We start from the raw sequence: 20,110 nt of genomic DNA on the forward strand, positions 1-20,110 counted from the left end.
AAAAAAGAAAATGGCCACAGTTCAACCAATTCCAGGGTTGACACCCCCTTCTGTTCTTCTTAAGTTAGTTCCCAAATACAGTCAATTTCTAGGCACTTGCTTCTTGATTAGAGATCCCGGGAATATTTTTAACAAGTTCCACAGCTTTAAAAAAGAAAGAAAGAAAGGTTGAAACCATGCGATCTCTATTATCAAACAACTCCGGAATGGGTCTGGTTGCAACTTTTCCAACTAGCACATTTGATTACAGTTTGCAACTCACAAAAGCTGATGCCTTTGAATAAAATGTGTTGGGAAAGGTCCTTGCAGCCTCTATTAACCTCTATCAAAGCGACACCCTGAATTATTCTATTCTAGTATGCCTGCATGGACATCCACCTGTTCGGCTCCTCCCCTTAAATGAAATGAAGCAGCTGAGAACAGCCGACAACCTGGGAGAAGAATGCATCAGTTGCCCGCCACCCCCCCCCTCCAGATCTGCTATCAGAAGGACTGTTTCCTCACATTTTCCTGAATTCAGTGACTTCATGGCGATAGACTGCAAATCTGATTAGTCCCAGCAACAATCACATAATGGTAGTATCATGGAGTTGGAAGCGACCTTAGAGATCCAACCAGGGGTAAAATCCAGGAGATTCTGACAGGTTCCGGAGAACCGGTAGCGGAAATTTTGATTAGTTCAGAGAACCGGCAAATGCCACCTCTGGCTGGCCCCAGAGTAGGGTGGGAATGGAGATTTTGCAATATCCTTCCCCCAGGAGTTGGGAGAGAATGGGATTTTGTAGAATCCTTCCTCTGGAATCGAGTGGGAATGGAGATTTTGCAATATCCTTCCCCTACGGGTTGGGAGAGAATGGGATTTTGCAGTATCCTTCCCGTGGAATCAGGTAGGAATGGAGATTTTGCAGGAGCCTTCCCCCAGATGTGGGGTGGGAATGGAGATTTTGCAGGAGCCTTCCCCTGCCACGCCCACCAAGCCACGCCCACAGAACCTGTAGTAAAAAAAATGAATTTCACCACTGGATCCAACCCCCTGCCCTGGAAGGAATACAGACAAATGCCTGTTGAATTTATACTTGAAAACCTTCATTGAAATAGGCCCCATGTTTCCAAGAGGCAGATCGGCCTTCTGTTTCATAGTGCTCATAGCCAGGACATTCTTCCTTATAGACCAGGTGTTTGGATTATCCCCAGCGGTTACCGCAGATTTGCCCTGTGTGCGCCCACCCTTTCCCTACACGTGCCTAGCCTTCCACGCATGTGTTTTGATCGTGCGTGCGTCTTCCGTGCATGTGCCTGGCCTAAAAACATGCCCAAATAGGATGGCATAGAGCCGGGGTGGATGGGTGTGGGGCGGGCAAACCTAGGCACGATTTCCGCTACCGGTTCAGGAGAACCAGTCCGAACCGGCTAAATATCACCTCTGATTAGCCCTCTATCACAGTGTTCGCTGGCTGGGGAATTCTGGGAGTTGAAGTCCGGACGTCTTCAAGTTGCCAAGGTTGAGAAACACTGCTCTATCAAGCTTCCGTCTGTTAGTTCCTAAGTTACCCTTGGACACTGAGAATAATTCCATTTCCTCAACATCCTTCTTGTAGCATAGTGACTAAAACTGGAGTCCGTTCTAGGAGTGGTCCCATGATTTCAAGATCAACCACTGTTGATGCGGTCCAGGATTGCGTTGGCCGTTCGGACAGTTCCCGCATACTGCTGGCTCATGTTTTAATCTGTCAGGGACAATGCCTCCCGAATAAAAAACTGTCTTGAGAATCTAGAGCACAAAAGATCTTCCTCGTTCACTAAATCATGCCCAGCTCTTCGTGGCCCCATGAATCATAGCACCCCAGGCCCCCTGTCCTCCACTGTCTCCCCAAGTTTGCCCAAACTCGTGCTCACAGCATCTGTGACACTAACCATCTAATCTTCTGATCCAAGAAGCTTCTTCGGCTCCGACAGGATGGTGGGAAATGGAAGGATTTATATTCCTTGCAGACAGCTTGGTCATTTGCATCCTTTCAGAGGGTCATTGAAGCCCTCTCTGTGCTGAAGCATTACCGTGTCCTTAGGGTCACCTGGGTAGTGCTCCCTGGTTCCTGCAGTCTGCAATTTAATCAGCTGTCTGCAAGGAATATAAATCCTTCCATTCCCCACTGCCCTGTCAGAGCTTGGATGAGAAGCGAAATGTCCTTCAAAAAAAGGGACAGGAGAGTCCAGTTGCCTCCTGAAAAAGCACCTTTGGGACAACCCTGACCTGGATGACTGAGAATCTCTACAGACTACCTTAAAGGGCCAGTCTGATCCAGAGGTGGGTTCCTACCAGTTCGCACCTATTCGGTAGAATCGGTCCATCAAATCTACCGAACTGGTTAGGAGAGGTTCCACCAGTGGACCCAGAAAGCAGGCCACACCTACAGAAGAGGTTCCAAACTTTTTTGAAACCCACCACTGGTCCTTGGATATGATTATAAGAGCCGAGGTGGCGCAGTGGTTAAATGCAGCACTGCAGGCTACTGCTAGATCAGCAGTTCAGCGGTTCAAATCTCACCGGCTCAGGGTTGACTCAGCCTTCCATCCTTCCGAGGTGGGTAAAATGAGGACCCGGATTGTTGGGGGCAATATGCTGACTCTCTGTAAACCGCTTAGAGAGGGCTGAAAGCCCTATGAAGCGGTATATAAGTCTACTGCTATTGCTATTATTCCACACTATCATGCTCATATTTATAAAACTCAGTGCCTCTGTGAAAGGTAAGGATGACTACTGCGTTTGTGGTGCAATCAGAACATTGCATGTGTTGAAGTTGTTTTAACGCAAACCAAAGATGCCTTTTAAAAAACAAGTTTACATCATATTCTTATGCATGCCAGTGCTGTGTGTGAGGTAATTTAAGGTGGTTCTGACAAGTGTCGGCGGCATCTTCATATCCAGTCACATGGGCGGCAAGCCACTCCCATCCGGTCACATGGGTGGCAAGCCACTCCCACAAAGGAGGCCACACCCACAGAGTAGGTTCCAACAATTTTTGAAACCCACCATTGGTCTGATCTATTGGATGACACCCCCCTCCCCCCAATAACAGAAGGCAGGACAAGAAAGAATTGGATAGAAACTAACCAAGGAGAGAACCAACCTAGTACTAAGGAATTTTTTTTTTTTTTTTGTAATAGTGAAAATAATTATCCAGTTTGCCTTCAGAGGTTTTGAGTGCTCCATTCACTGGAGGCTTTTAAGAAGAGACTGTCTGGAATGGCATAGGAGAGGGATGGCTAACCTTTTGCCATTGAGTGCCAAAAGCAGGGGGAACGCGGGGGGGATGTCGTACGTGTGCGTGTCCTCCCCCCGTGCATCCCTGTGCGACCCTCTTGTATGTGCACACGACCTCCCACGCATGCGCGGGTGACCCTTCTGCCCTCCACCCCGCTTTTGGTGCGCGATGGCTCAGTGGAACCATTTTTCACCCTCCCCAGGCTCCAGAGGCTTTCTAGGAGCCTGGGGACGGCCAAAACAGCCCCCCGCCCCCTTGCAGGCCCTCCAGAGGCCGGAAATGGCCCATTTCCCGACTTCAAGTTTGCATATGGGGCCATTGTTTGCCCTCTGGAGGCTTCAGGGAAGCCTCTTCAAACCTCCAGAGGGCGAAAAACGGTCCAACGTGCAACCCAGAAGTTCAGGAATGGACTTCTGGGTTGCCCATAGGGCCATTGTTCTCCCTCCAGAGGCTTCGGGGCAGCCTTCCGAAGCCTCCGGAGGGCGAAAAACGGTTGAAACTGAAGGCCGAAATCAGTTGGCCAACACAGCGCGCATGCACACTGAAGCCATAGGTTTGCCATCACATGTATAGGTTTCCCGCTTGAGCAAGGGGGGTTGGGCTAGAACAGTGGTCCCCAACCTTTTTATCGCCGCGGACCAGTCAGCCTTTGATAATTTTACCGTGGCCCGCTGAGCGCGCGCAGGGGTGGGGGGGCGTTGTTCGCGACGACACATTGATTGTTTATATATCACGTGCGTACCAGCGCGGGGCTCTCTTCCCTGGAGCCTTTGCGCACGGCCCAGGAGCTTTTGCGCACGGCCCAGGAGCCTTTGCGCTGCAGCGATCATGGCCCCCGGCCGCTGCAGCGATCATGGCCCCCGGCCGCTGCGCGGCCCGGTGCCAGGTACTCCGCGGACCGGGGGTTGGGGACCACTGGGCTAGAAGACTTCCAATGTCCTTTCCAACGCTGTCATTCTCTTATATTCTGTTATACCAGTGTTTCTCAACCTTGGCAACTTGAAGATGTCCGGACTTCAACTCCCAGAATTCCCCAGCCAGCGAATGCTGGCTGGGGAATTCTGGGAGTTGAAGTCTGGACATCTTCAAGTTGCCAAGGTTGAGAAACACTGTATTATAGTCTTCTGCCATCCCCTTTTCCTTTTGCCTTCCATCTTTCCCAACAACAGGGTTTTTTTCCCCAATGATTCCTCGCTTCTCCTTGGGTGACAAGAGCATCTGAGCTTCACCTTCAGTATCTGTCCTTCCAAAGAACACTCAGGGTTGATACCAGAGGTGGTATTCAGCTGGTTCGGACTGGTTCAAGCAAACCGGTAACAGAAATCTTGAATAGTTTGGAGAACCAGCAAATACCACTTTTGGTTGGCTCTGCCCTCCCACTCCCATTGTTCCCTGTCCTATAGTCCTTTGTTTTTTTAGCTTAGCTGATTCGCATGGCAGAGAGAATTGCTGCACCTCAACTGAGCTAAAACACAGCTCAGCTCACCAGCACTGACACCGAAGGAGATCTTTGAGTGCTGTGCATGCGTGCAAAACACTCTCTCATAGAAGCGGTAGGAAAAGATTTGGAATCCCACCACTGGTTGATATCCTTCAGGATCGACTGATTTGATCTCCTTGCAATCCATGGCGTGACCCGAGAAAAGGGCGGACGACAAAACCGCGCCCAACTAAACCGCATTGCTAAAACCGCGATGTCATCAACGTGCCGACAACAGCGCGTCGACAGAAGGGCGATTTACAACAGCGCGTCGGCAGAAGGGCGATTTAAGTTAAGGTAAGGGTTAGGGTTAGATTTAGGGTTAGGTTTAGGTTTAGGGTTAGGGTTAGGTTTAGGGTTAGGTTTAGCATTACGTTTAGGGTTAGGGTTAGCGTTATGTTTAGGGTTAGGTTTAGCTTTAGGGTTAGGTTCAGTTTTACAGCGCGCTTCTGTCGCCGCGCTGTTGTCGGCGCGATTCAGCGCTCATTCATCGGAGCGCTTTAGAACATGCAGTTTTGTCACCGCGGTTTAGTCGGGCGCGGTTTTGTCATTCGCCCTTTTGTCAGTGAACCAATCCATGCGACTCTCCAAGAATTTTCTCCCACCCCACAATTCATAAGCATCCATTCTTTGGCATTCAGCCTTCTCGATGATCCAGCTCTCACAGCCCTACAAAACCATAGCTTTGACTTTCTTGGCAAGGTGATGTCTCTGCTTTTTAATATGCTGTCTAGTTTTGCCATCGCTTTCCCCGCAAGGAGCAAGCATCTTTTAATTTCAGGACTGCAGTCCGCAGTGATCTTAAAGCCCAAGAAAATAAAATCTGTCCCCGCTTTCATTTCCTCTCTTTCTATTTGCCAGGAAGAGATGGGACCCAATGCCACGATCTTAAGTTTTTTTAAATGTTGAGTTTCAAGGCAATTTTTGCATTCTCCTCTTTCTATGATGGAAGTTTCGAAAACCAGCTTGCATTTGTGATACTGTGGTGGATCCTAGAGACTTTGCCTACCGTGTTTCCCCAAAAATAAAACAGGGCCTTATTTTCTTTTGACTTCCAAAATGTATTTATTTATTTATTTATTTATTAGACTTATATACCGCTTCATAGGGCTTTCAGCCCTCTCTAAGTGGTTTACAGATATTTTTTTTTAGCAAATTGAGTCAGCAACTTGCCCCCATAGTCTGGGTCCTCATTTCACCCACCTCGGAAGGATGGAAGGCTGAGTCGACCTTGAGCCGGTGAGATTTGAACCGCTGAAACTGCAGCTGAAGTGGCTTGCAGTACTGCACCCTAACCTCTGTGCCACCTCGGCTCTTGGCCTTATTTCGGGGAGGTCTTATTATTTTTGAGGTGCAGGAGGCAGCGAGCGTGGTCACCTCATGGCTGCTGCTGTGTTGCAATATTTTTTGGGGGAGGGCTTATTTTAGCGCATGCGCTCAAAAGCCCGATTGGGCTTATTATCCGGGAGGTCTTATTTTCAGGGTAGATTTCAGATTTCTTCCCCCGCCTCCTCCACTTTTTGAGCTCAATGGAATTTCCCAAGAGTTATTTGCTTATCCATCTTTTGCCGTTCATTTCGCTTCCCCAATCCTTGGGACTGCATTATGCCAAATAGTGCTTGCATCGGTAGCCCTAATCAAATCCCACGTAAAAATGATTTACAGGCTGCATTGCAGTTTTCTCATTCTTGTCATTTATTATACTTTAAAAGGGACATTGGTGGGGAATGAGTTTTGTCTTGCCAGCTGTGTCTTGCAGACAGATAATGGTCCTATATGTTTTAAGTCCATGGCCCTGGCACTTTTCTGCAGGAAGCGCAGCTTGTGGGCAGGTTTCACACAACCGCCACTTTTAACCTGGATGCGAATCTTCGGGAAGAGATAGTGACAATGGAAGAAAGCAGACGGCGGTCTTAGGAACTGTTAAAAAAATTTATTAAAATGTCCAGCAGTACAGAAACCGCAAGGGGCCTTGTTTTCTCTCCCCCACTTCCCCCCTTTTTTTTGGGGGGGGGAGGGAACCACCCAAGGGGCAGGAGGGAGGGGTTACACACAGAGGAGGACTGGACACTGCAGTTATGTTGAAACAGCAGAGGTTGGAAAGGTGCTGACGGCACACACCATACTCACACTTTTGTGTATGCGTGCCCCGCATCCACACATATAAACACATCCACACTTGTACATACACCCACAAGTCAAACCCGGCTTCAGATGGGACACGTTTCGCTTGTGCAGGGAAAACAGTTCAAAAGCAATTGCATTTGCAACAGGATGTGGTTGGGTTGCGCACATCACCTCAGGAACCGAAACGCCCACCAGAAGCTTTCGGCAAGGACAGGGTTATATTTCCTGCCACCCATTCCTGGGTAGTTCCTCTCTCTAGTATTGAGGGGGACCTCAAAGGTCATCTAGTCTAACCCTCTGCCACTGCTGGAAAACAGGTCCTCCATGTGACTGCTTGATAATTCTATGGTCTGTTTTATTTAAAAGCCAAGTGTACCACTTTAGGAACTCTGCTTTTTTCCGCTGAGTGGGAAATTGAGACAAATAAAAAGATTTCCTCAAGGGAACTCTTCTTCTCTCTGTCAAGGGCATCCCTGTGGTCAGAAAAATTAAGGCGGGAGCCTTGGCTTCTTGGCAGTCCCGAGTGTGGCCACCATTTTGATCCCTTCTTCCCTGCAGCTGCCCTCCCGGATACAATTTTGCCTCACCAGATCTTTATATTAATTCTTCAGGCCAGGGGTGGGGAATGATGGCCCTTTTTATGATTTGTGGACATCAACTCCCAGAATTCTTGAGCCAGCATAGGGAATTCTGGGAGTTGAAGTCCACAAGTTGTAAAAGGGCCATTGTTCCCCACCCCTGCTTCAGGCCTTGGCTTGGATGCGAGCCCCACTGAAATCAATATAGGTGGGTACAAGGGATACAGGAAGTCCTAATCCTACACCTATAGCCATTTAGAGACTGAAGTTACAATGGCACTGAAAAAACCGACTGACATCCAGTCTTTGCACTTACCCCCACCGCAACACCCTACAATCACGTGATCAAAATTTGGGAGCTTGGCAACTGCCATGTATTTACACTAGTTGCAGCATCTCAAGGTGATTTGACTGTGATTTGCAAACTTCCTAGGGGTCTTTCAACAAGTAGGAAGACTTGAGCAATGGGGGAAGCTGGATATGCTTAACAACTATGGCGATTCACTTAACAACCATGGCAAACAAGGATGTAAAAATGGGTCTGACTCACTGAACGATTCCATCTCATAGTGATGGAAGCCGCAGTCCCAGGTGCGGTTGTAAGTGGAGAACTACCTGTACTCATTTTGGAAAAATCTACCTTTCTGCGTTGTATAATTCGTGGCAAAGGAAGCCTCCATAACAGGGTGACTATACAATTTCGTGCACTTTTTAGTTTAAATAACTTCACTTCCATGTAAAATATAAGCCATCTCTGGAATGCAGCAGAGGAAGAATTTAGCCTTTGTATTTACAGGAATGTTAACTTTCAACATCTCTCCCACCCTTTTGGAGGCCAAATATAGCACAATTTTGACTATGGAGATTCTCCGTCATCCAGGTCATGGTTGTCCCAAGGGTGCTTTTTCAAGAGGCAACTGGACTTTCTGGTTTTTTCTTTGAAGACGTTTCACTTCTCATCCAAAAAGTTTCTTCAGCTCTGACGGAATGATGGGGAATGGGAAGATTTATTCTCCCCACCTTCAAAGAAAAACCAGGAAGTCCAATTGCCTCTTGAAAAAGCACCTTTGGCACCACACAGTTTTGAGGTTCTACAAACACATTCTGCGGTGGTGTTTGATGACACAGGTCAGCCTAAGATTTGATTCAATCTACATTTTATTGAAACCGTGAACAAATTCTTCTCTCTGGTATTTTACTGATGGAGAAGTGAGTAGAAATTGAAGCTGCCAAAAGCCTTTATAAATCTCCTCCGTTTCACAGTAACCTGGGGACAGCAGAATCCAATTTCATTTTGCCCCAAAGAATTTGGCCAGATCCCAGAGAATTAAATCATAAACAGCTGGAAGTGTCCTTGATGATCTGGAAGTGCCCAGAATAGCCAAGATATTTGAGGGGAGGGGGATCTCGTAAAGATTGAACAAAAAGCATTTCAATTTTTATGAAGGGATGGCATTCTTTAATACTTCTGGTGATGGAGAAGCTCTGGATGTTCACCCAGAAGCCTTATCTTCCTCTCTTGTATTTATCTCATCTCCTTTGCAAACACTTCTTTCCTTTTTCGATCAGAGAGGTGCAAAGTATTTCAAAGAATCACAGATGTAGTGATGTTGGAACCCTAGGAGGACCGATGAAAAGGCTGACTTATGTTTTGCCTGCAGGAGGATCTGATCCAAAGGACTGTGAGAATGCTTTCCAGCACACACACTCAAATTAGCGTTGTAGATGTTGGAGCAAAATATAATTGACTAATGCAGGGCCACAGATTTTAATGCTCCAAAAAGGCCACGTGGACAGGGCCACCTTCCAAAAATGGTATCCATTGAAGGAGGAGGCAAAATGGATTCCTTAGGCCTTTGCATCACTTAAGACATGCATTTTGCTCTTTGTAATCCTCCCCAAACCAGCCACCCCCCTCCAAAATGGGGACAGCTGGAGTGGGTCTAAAAGGTATTGCTACAACCTGTGATAATAATCTTTTGCATCGTTTTCTTAGAGGGAGATTCCTAATTGTGAGTCCTTTGATGGAGGGATATATTTTTTTTCTGGGGCTGGCGGAAGCTCTTTCAGTGAAAAACAGTTAAGGGCCATCTCCTTGAATTCTGCTTTGATGTTCTTGCATGGAGGAGGCTCGGGGTTGGACTAGATGACCTCTTAAGTTCCTTCCCACTCACTGCATCAATATCAAGGTTGGTTTTCTGCTCTTATCGTTCCTGCAAATCTGCTGGAAATCCAGGGCAAGAGACCAGGAGTTAAATATAATCCCCCCCACCCCCTTGTTGCATCTTGTTTCCTCAACCCAAAGTTTTTTTTCCAAGGAAAAAAACCCCCACAAAAGTCCAAAATGCAACTGGACTTTCATGGTTTTTTTCCCCTTGAAAACATTTCGCTTTTTATCCAAGAAGCATCCAAACTGAAGAAGTTTCTTGGACTGGAAGCAAAATGTGCTCAAAAAAAAAACAAAAAACTGGAATGTTTTTCATCCATGACCTGGATGATTGAGAATTTCCATAAACCCTTGTTCCCTCAACTACACATCCTTGCGAGTGTGTCTCAGCCAAAGACGTCCAGAATTGAAACATTAAGAGCTGTTTTAAAAAGATAAAAAGATTAAATGAACTTTCACTCCATCCTGAGACACACACACCTCTTCCCACCCACCCCCGCCATCCCGTCCCTAAATTTGACACTGAATGAGCATTGAATGGTAGCATGGAGACTACTGATCAGAGCAATGATAACATTGAGTATCAGCATGCCATTTTTCGAGGGTTCAAAAGGCTTAGCCTGACAACTGTCCTGTAAGGTAGGCCAGGACCAGAATTAACCCTGTTCTGAAATTGAGGCTGAGAGAAAATGGCTTTTTTGAAGGCTACCTGGAGAATCTGGGATGAGGTTTGAAACGGGACATTTGCCCTCCTAGTCACTTTGCTCAGAGACCTCTGCTGAGAGAGTCAAAATGGCATCTTCAATTAAAGCTGCCATCTTCATTCTCCCCTCCTCCCCTTTTCAGGCGTCTCAGACTTTCCTGCAACACATTTTGATCTTAATTAAGTGTCAAAAGATGCTGTGTCTTGAATTAAAGCAGAGTTTCCCCGACTTTGGTAAGTTTTAAGTTTCCGTGGACTTCAGCTTTCGGAATTCCCTGGTCAGCCATGCTGGCCAGGGAATTCTGGGAGTTGAAGTTCACGGGCCTTAAAGTTGTCAAGGTGGGAAAACCCTGAATTAAAATGTACTTTGCAGCCAATTCAAGCACATCTCTATGGCCTGTGTCCTGCTCACAAAACACCTATTGACTGAATTTTATTTAGTGGTCGCCGATGATGGGAGTTGTAGTATCCAGAGATCTGGAAGGCCATTGCGGCCTTAGGATGCAGAGGCCACTGACTTTTGTCAAGGATGGCCTACATCTCCTTGTAGAGAAAGCCATCACGGCAAACAAACATCCGATTAACACACACAGCAACATCACCAAGGATGCGCCCGGGGAGGGTCAAAAAAGTCAAGATGGTGGCTACATTTATGTTACTGAGCCCCCTCCCTCCATTTTATTGTCCGTAAAAAGAGGCAGGTGTCAGGCCTGGAAGCCGTATTTTGCATTGGGCCTTCAGGCCTACCACATTTAATGCTGTGGAGAAATGGGAGGAGGGATTATTTGGAGTATGGGAAGTATAGTTAAAATAACATTCCTTTCTCAGAGAGTCAAGGACATCTTGCCCTGCTCCTAGAGTGGGGTGACTGGGAGGCATCTCCAGTTGAGTACAGTGCCTGATTTGGCCACGTGATGGACATGTGGGTTCCGATTCAGGTTTTTCCAGATGTGCCAATATGACCTCTCTAATAAAATGGAACTTTGAGGAAACTCAGGCCTCAGAATCATCTTTCATTGGGGGTGTTACTTGGATCCCTGACAGCAGGGATTTGATCACAGACTTCTCTGCAGATTCCCATTTCTGATTTAAGGTGAAAATATTCCTTTCCTTCCATTGCTTCATGCTGGGAATATTCAGTTTGCCTTTCAAAGCTGCATCCAGCCCCAGACAAATGTTAATAATAATAATATTTTTTAATGTGACCAAAATAGACTTTATTAAATGCTTGGGGAATTTTAGTCAGGTAATTCAAATTATGTTTGAATGAAAAATAAATTTAGATCAAGGGGACTTTGCTGACAGAGGGCCTTGTGCTTATGGAGGCGAAGAGAGCAAACAACCAAGATTAGTATTTATATGGGTTGCCACATCATTCACGGCCATCAGATGGCAGCAAACATCAAAGCCAAGCACCTTCCTGCCATCTAGTGGGTTACTTGAGTTTTGCAACCTAGATATGCTAGTCCTAAGAACAAGAACAATACAGAATTCCTAATATCTGCAAAATGTAAGCAAAAGAATTGAGGCCAGTTGGGAAAGCATTGCTAGATCTGACATCTTCATGACCTGTTTGAAGATTATGCTCCAGGCTGAGATTTCCCAGAGCCAGTATAGTATATTCTTGTGAATGTAGCTGCTGGGCTGGGCAGCATCTGTCTTAATTTTCCATCAGTAGCCCAAGATTGTGCTATGTCAGAGCTGTGAGGCATGGTGGGAAATCCATGACACCTTGGAGCAGTGCTTGTCAACCTTGGCTATTTTAAGATATATGGACTTCAATTCCCAGAATTCCTCAGCAACCAGCCAAGCTAAAAATCGATGAATCCTAAAGCTGCCAAGGTTGAGAAACATATACTATGTTCCTTCCCCATCCTAACGATGATTCAAAGAAGCAATAGAATAAAAAGGAGATCAGAAAAGGAGGGACTTGAGGTTTTGGGGGAAGAGACCTAGTTCATGAGAATCCCAGATCATGTTTGAGTGGTTCCCAAACTTGGCAACTTTAAGACTTGTGGACTTCAACTCCCAGAATTCTCCAGGCAGCTCTGCTGGCTGGAGAATTCTGGGAGTTGAAGTCCACAAGTCTTAAAGTTGCCAAGTTTGGGAACCACTGGCCTAAGGAATTTAGTCTCCTGGCTGGTTTATACAACGGGCCTGTGATGGTGTGTGAGAATGGCCTTGGGAGCGGGAGCCACAGAAAAAACCATTTCCCAAGGTTTCTGTCCTGCTGTGGACTGAGACATCTTTTACATCCTGGTTATCCAGTCTGTAGTTCTCCCACCTGTCTGCCAAGGTCATTCCCACATACCACGGATCTCCAAATGTGTCCACTTTAGGATTTTTGGACTTCAACTCCCAGAATTCCCCAGCCAGCCATATCTCAGGGCACCCATTTCCTTAAAAGTGGGAATGACAGATGTCATCCATCCCTGGAACAGATGGCAGTCGAATAGAATCAGAATTGCCTTTCCCCTTTTGGATAAATCCTTGCAGAAGCTGGCTAAGTAGCAACAAGACAGAACGGGCAGCAAAAAAAAAATGTCTTAAGCCAGCTATGTTCAATTCAGATAGTTTAGACCAGTGTTTCTCAACCTTGGCAACTTGAAGATGTCCGGACTTCAACTCCCAGAATTCCCCAGCCAGCATTTGCTGGCTGGGGAATTCTGGGAGTTGAAGTCCCGACATCTTCAAGTTGCCAAGGTTGAGAAACACTGGTTTAGACTACAATTCCCATCACTTGATCAGGCCCATGGTGGTGGGACATCCAAACCTTCAGAAGAGGCAAGATTAAGCCACCTGAATCTTGTGCTGAGAAGAATGTCTCTCTTCTAAAGCGATGCAAAATTTTGCAAAGCTTTGTCCTCCTTTTGTTAATTTGCAGAAGGTTCTAATGTGGGGAAGGGGGAGAAGCTCGGGATGAGGTGGGGACTGAGGGGACCAAAGCAGAGCCGGCCAACTCTCCTCCAATCACTGGGCAATTGGATTGCCCCTCTGAACTTTAAGCCCCCGTTTTCCAGAAGATCTTTGCAACCAAGGTGAGCTTTTGCAAAGTCTCTTTTAAAAACGAGAGCCAATTCTCAGAAATTTGGGCTTGGCGGCCCCAATTTTGCTGGGGTGGGGCGGGGGAGGGAGGAGTGAGGAACATGTCAACATGACTGGAATCTTTTTTTTTTAAATGCCAGGTTTTCAGCGTATCTGCATGGATGCCTAGTGCAGTGATGGCGAAACTTTTCGGCCCCGAGTGCCCAAACTGAAACATGCGTGTGCGTGTGGACGCATGTGCGCTGGAATACCGAAAACTCAAAGACCAGTTGGCCAGTGTGCATGCCAGCCACCTGGTCTCCTGCTTTCCGGTGCGCGCATATGTGCTGGCCAGGTGGTCTTCGTGCACACTGACAGTGTGCGAAGATCAGCTTGCCGGTGTGCATGTGGGCACTGGAAACCAGTGGAGCAGCTGGCGACAGCCCACGTGCCCACAGAGAGGGCTCCGCGTGCCACCTCTGGCACGCGTGCCATAGGTTCGCCATCACGGGTCTAGTGGGTATACACTGCACGCAATTGTGCCCTCCTGCAGCAGGCCCTGGGAAGGGGTACGAGAGGGGAAGAAAAGGCGATCAGCCATTCCCATCACACATGGAAACTCCGTCACATTCTGGATGGTCGGGAGGAAAATGGGGGGGGGGAGGGGCTGGAGATACGGGAAGAGGGGGGGGTGTCAAAGCTTGTGCTTCCATTGGGGGGGGGTGTCAGAGCTTAAAAGTAGTTGCTGCCATCCTCTGCCCAGTCCAGCTTCGGACGCTGCTTCTGGTGTTTCCTCCGGTCCTTGCGGGATTTGCGGTGGTGGTGCTGCCGGCGCTGGCGGTGATGACGATGGTGCCGCCGGGTTCTGTGGGACCGTCTGGCTACAAGGAATCAACAGCCAGGAAACACGGAGACATTACTCACTCAGCCCAGACCAGGTGGTGAATGCAACAAGGGCTAGCTTCTACCACAGTTCTACAGGCAGGCAGTCCTCGTTTAACAACTGCCTCGTTCAGGGACCGTTTGCAATGACAGAGGTGGTGAAATAAGTACCATATTTTTGGGAATATAAGACGCACTCCCCCCCCCAAAAGAGCGTGGAAATCTTGGTGTGTCTTATACACTGAATATAGCCATTTTTGGCCTCCTGAAGCCCCGTCCCCCGCATCCCATTTTTGAGAAAAATGGGTAAACCATGAGCCGTTTTTCGCACAAATTGAGGCATTTTTGCCTTCCCCCAGCTCCCAGCAGCACTCTGCAGGGTTCAGCAGGGCTCGGGGAAGGCAAAAACGCGCTCGTTTTTGTGAAAAATGGACCGTTTTCTGCAAAAACAGGGGTGTTTTTGCCTTCCCCCAGCCCTGCTGAAGGATGCAGAGTGCTGCTGGGGGCCAGGGAGGACAAAAACTTCTTTTTCTTACTTACCTCTCCGAAATCTTATATAGCGTCTTATCGTCTGAAAAATATGGTAACTTTGCAACCAGTCCTTGCCTTTATGACCTTGGCGGGTCTGTAAAGCCGCGGAAAGTTCAACTGCGATCGTGAACAACATTGCAGTTTCACTTAGCAACCATTTCCTTTAACGACTGAGCTCTAGGTGCCAATTGTGGTTGCTAAACGAGGACTTCCGGTACTCCACTTTTCTAAAAGACATTGCCTGCACAAACATTGCACACCGAGAGCCATTTTGACAAAAGGGCAAAACTGCTGGACTAGAAAACTAGGAGATTCTGAGTCCTATTCCCTCCTTTGGCAGGAAAGGCAACTGGGTGACTTTGGGCCAGTCCCTCTCTCCTAGCCCATCCCACCCAGAGGTGGGTTCCTGCCAGTTCGCACCAGTTCAAATCTACCGAACCGGTTAGAAGAGATTCCACCAGTGGACCCGGAAAGCAGGCCACACCTACAGAAGAGGTTCCAATTTTTTTTTAAATCCACCATTGACACACACACACACACACACACACACACACACACGCACAGAGACTCACACAGAGAGAGAAAGAGGAAGAAAGGAAGAAATAAATAAATAAATAAAAAGAAAGAAAAAGTGAGAGAGATGAAAGAAAAAAAGGAAAAAGGGACAGAGGGACAAAAGGAAGGAGAGAGAGAGAGAGAGAGAGAGAGAGAAAGAGAGAGAGAGAGAGAGAGAACACATGGCCGGCAAGCCACTCCCACCAGGTCACATGGCCGGCAAGCCACTCCCACAAAGGAGGCCACACCCACAGAGTAGGTTCGAAATTTTTTTGAAACCCACCACTGATCCCACCCCACAAGACTGTTGTAGTGGGAAGAGATGGAAGAAGCCTTATGAGCGACATTTGCAGCTGTACAAGCAAAAGTGGAATATAAATCAAATGAACAAGACACTCACTGATCCATACTGCATATTCGTTATCCACCTATATGTGTCCCGGTGCCACTCCTCTCCCCCTCCCCCATATTTTCCTTCCTGACCTAGGTGTGAGCATCCAGCTGCCCTAGGCTGATTTTGGAGGCGAGTCAGACTTGATCACACCTTGAGAACGGGAGACCACTAGGAAATCCCATGACTGTTGGAGCAGGAAGTGGAGAGAAGAGTGGGGCAGGGCAGCGAAGGGCAGAGAAAGAGGGAGGAAGGAAGAAAGGGGAAAAAAAGAAAGAGGGAGGGAGGGGGGAAGAAAGGTAGGATAAAAAAGAAGAGGGAGGAGAAAAGAAAGAATAAAAAGGAAGAAGGAGGGAGGAAGAAATATAGGATAAAAAAGAAGAGGGAAGAAGAGAGAGAGGAAGGAAGGGATAAAAAAGAAAAAAGAAGAAGGGAGAGAGGAAGCAAGGAAAGTAATGTACACCAACGTGTTCATTTTTTAAAACAAGAAATATGCTGGTTTATCTGGAGGATGTACTTTCCCAGAATTTTTATCCTGTCCAAATACTCTTCTCCCATCCTCCCCCCGCAATTCTTTTTTCACCCCAAGGAGAAAAAGAGCTCTCCCAGTCTGACCCTGGGAGTTGTGGGTTCTTAGAGCAATGCGAAAGGCACCGTGAACCCTTTCCAGGGGTGGGATTCCCAAAATTTCAGCCACGGGTTCTCTGCCCGGTTGCTGGGTGGGTGTGGCCTACTCGGCCTCCTGCACCACGGCAGGAGGGGGGATTTTCACCCTCCCCAGGCTTTGGAGGCCTTCCTTGAGCCTCTGGGAGGGTGAAAACAGCCTCCCCCGGGCTCCAGAGACCCTCCGGAGGCCGGAACTGGCCTGTTTTTGGACTTATGGAACTTCCGGGAGGCCCATTTTTCACCCTCCCACAGCCCTGCACTTACCTGGCATCCAAAACAGGCTGTGCTGAGACTCCTGGGGAGGGGAGGGGAGTGGGCAGGGCCAGCCAGTCCTTGTAACTACCGGTTCGGCAAACCAGATGTAAAATTAGCATCCAGTTTACCTGAATCGTTCCGAACCGACTGAATCCCTCCCCACTCCTGGCCCTTTTCCAGGTTTCCTTCCCCGGACCCCCTGAAGTCCTGCCCAGCCAACAGGGCAAGTAGGAAAGGGGAAGAGAAAGGGAGATTTCTCAGCCCCCCCAGCCCTCCGTTTCCACCCTCATCCCTGAAAGTGATGGCAGGAGCTCACGTTTTGTGCAGAGGACTTTGGGGTTCTCCCACAGGCCGTTGACGTGACATTTGATGGTGGGCAAATGTCTTTGGAGGAAGCCTTCTGCGCACTGGTATCGGACGGTCGAGTGCACGCTGTACCTCTCCTTCTTCTTTCCGATGGGGGAAGCGTTTTCCACCAGAGGAGGCGGCCCACACAGCACTACAAAGACCATACAAGTTGTAGGAGGGAAAGCGTTAGAAACCCCCCTTTGCAACAGCTGGGGATTGATTTCGTTAGGCATTTCCAAAAGGCGGCCTTCAATTTTACAGTTTTTAGACTGATGGTTTCCAGCCCAGGGCCATTTATTTTCCTCCTTGGACATTTTCACCCTATCTACTAGGAATTGCAACTTAAATCACCTCGGCATCCGTGAGTGTCATAAGGCAGCAATTCTGCAAAGGTCTACTTAACCCGTGAGCGAGCGCTTTGGTGCGCCGAGTGAGCTACTGCCACTTATAACTTCAATAAGCAGATAGTCACGCATCGCGCTCGCTCGTTACCTCCCTGATAGACCTTTGCTTGCTCCGGTAACATCATCACTTTTCCGAAGTCCACGGTCGTAATAATAATTCCCTTTTAGTGACTCGCAAGGTCTGATTGTTCACCTCTCAACTGGCTCTGTGCCGATTGTGTTCTTGAAATGCGCAGAAGGAAAAAGTTCTACAGCCACGAGTAAACATTATCCGATTTTACTCTCATCGTGTATTTTGGAAGTCTTTTCAAACTGATGCATGACCCGCCCCTTTGAGGCTAATGACAGCACTATGTCCTCCCCCCCCGCCAAAGAAACCTCTGGACCAGGGGTGAAATCCAGCAGGTTCTGAGAGGTTCTGGAGAACCGGTAGCAGAAATTTTGAGTACCTTGGAGAACCGGGAAATACAACCTCTGGCGTGCCCCAGAGTAGGGTGGGAATGGAGATTTTGCAGTATCCTTCCCCTACCACGCCTACCAAGCCACGCCCACAGAACTGGTAGTAAAAAAAATGAATTTTACCACTGCTCTGGACCAGGGTGGGTTCCTGCTGGTTCTAACCTCTTCTGACAAGTAAATGTCAATGGGGAACCCAGATTCACTTAACAACCATGTTACTTACCTAAAAACTGCACTGATTCACTTAACAACTGTGGCAAAATAGGTCTTAAATTGGGGAAAAATTTACTTAACAAATGTTTCACTTAGCAATATAAATTTTGGGCTTAATTGAGGACTTCCTGTAGCCTTTGTTGAGTGCATCATAATTTTGAATGGTTGTTAAGCTTGTTAAATGAGGACGACCTACTAGCACTGATAATATTACCTACTTGGGTAATGAAATGTCTGCAAGAAAACAGCCAAGTTCAGAGAGCACCAAGTTCCCCCCATATGTTCATGCTGTTGCTCAAAACAAATGACATCGAGGTGTCCCTTTTAAGACTACAGAGATGCTGGATTTGATGTTATTTTCACTATTTCCCTCCTGCATTTAATCAGATTCTCTGTGGATGTTTCTGTGCTCGGTGACATGGATTCAAATCTGAGATTGCTCTGCTTTACAAAGCACAATCAGGGAACAAGTTGAGTCTCTGCCTCAGAAGGTTTACAATCTGTGTTTTATCACTGTAAGAGATGCAAGGAGAAGGAACCGCATCCTTTACAAATGTAAAGGAAGAAACCATCTGAATTCTGAAGACACACTCAAGGGACATTCTATCTTTCTGCTTCAGGAGAACCGGTAGTGGCAACCTGCGTGTGGGCTTGTCCACCCTCCCCAGCTCTATGCCGTTCTATTTAGCCACGTTTTCTAAGCCGCGCGCAGGCATACCAGCCTCACATGTGAGTAAAGGGCATGCGCGGAAGGCGCATGTGTCACGAAGCAGTTTCGGTGCATGGAGAACCAGTGGTAAAATTAGGTCAAACCCACCTCTGAATTTACTTACAGTATTTTTCAGAGTGCAAGAGGCAACTTTTTCTCCCAAAAAAGAGGGTGAAAATCTGGGTGCGTCTTATACACTAAATGCAGCATTTTTGGGCTCTCCAAACCCCGCCCCCTTCACAAAAAATGTGGCGTGCAGAGGGTTTGGGAGGTTGGCAGAGTGCAAAAACTTTTTTTTTTTAATTTACCTCTTCAAAATCTTGGTGCGTCTTATATTCTGGTGCATCTTATACTCCGAAAAATACGGTATATCTTCAGATGTTCTAGGACCTTTTATAAATCTAACCGATGCCAAAGGGCCTATCTGGCGATGAAGTTATACTCCATGTTCTTGGGGTACATGGGAAAGTGGGATTTCTATACTTAATTAATAACTTTTATCAGAGCTAATATATCATTAGTGCTGGAAATGGGAGACCCATTTCTCAAGTCTGTCACAAACAGCTGGAGGTTAATGTGACTTTTCCAACAAGCAACTTGGAGGGTCTTAATAGTTTTAATGGGAGAATTTCAAAGGCAAATTAACATAAGTGGGAGAAAAACGGCCCCAAAGGGGCTCATTTCGTTCCTGCCTCCACCAGCTGGAAAACAGAGAAATTAGGCCCCCTGAGTAAGAACTCCAGTGGTTTTTGGAAATAATCTCTGATGTGGGGAAAGCCGCAGCTTTAATTGCCCCCCCCCCATTTCCTTTCTCTTTAAAGAAACTGTATGGATTAAGAAACTGTAAGTATGGATTAAGTGCAGTATTTAAAAAATCTCATTTCAGATAATCCTTGGGGCTTTGGTTTATATTTCTTTCTTTCTTTTGCTGCCAATTACCTCCACCAGACCGATTAGATCCCACAGACTAGGCCTCCTCCGAATTCCATCCGCCGTCCAGTGTCGACTGGCGACTACCCGGAGGAGAGCCTTCTCTGTGGCTGCTCCGACCCTCTGGAACGAACTCCCCGTGGAGATTCGCACCCTCACCACCCTCCAGGCCTTCCGCAAAGCCCTTAAAACCTGGCTGTTCCGACAGGCCTGGGGCTAAAGAACGGTTGCCCCTATCTCGAATGGTATGATTGTTGCGTGTTTTTAAATTATGTATTGTTTTGTGTTGTTGTTAATTTGTCTGTATCCCCCTTCCCTGGTTTGAGTTGTGAGCCGCCCTGAGTCCCCCTTCAGGGGAAAAGGGCAACATACAAATGAAATAAACATAAACATAAACATTTCTTTCCTCCTAGAGCAGGGGTGAG

The 20,110-nt window shown here is 47.3% G+C and overlaps 1 protein-coding gene across 1 annotated transcript in view; it reads right to left on the minus strand.

Annotated features, from left to right (window-relative positions):
- Positions 1-14,067: 14,067 nt before the first annotated feature.
- Positions 14,068-20,110, minus strand: part of NCAN (neurocan) — an 87,601-nt gene continuing 81,558 nt past the window's right edge. Inside the window, exons 13-14 of the mRNA XM_032214327.1 lie at positions 16,939-17,121; positions 14,068-14,219 (exon numbers count right to left, since the gene is read on the minus strand). Of these exons, the coding sequence (XP_032070218.1) occupies positions 14,068-14,219; positions 16,939-17,121 (335 nt within the window). The remainder of the gene's footprint in view (positions 14,220-16,938; positions 17,122-20,110) is intronic.

This window comes from Thamnophis elegans, chromosome 1 (genome assembly GCF_009769535.1).
Source record: "Thamnophis elegans isolate rThaEle1 chromosome 1, rThaEle1.pri, whole genome shotgun sequence".
NCBI classification, from domain to species: domain Eukaryota; kingdom Metazoa; phylum Chordata; class Lepidosauria; order Squamata; family Colubridae; genus Thamnophis; species Thamnophis elegans.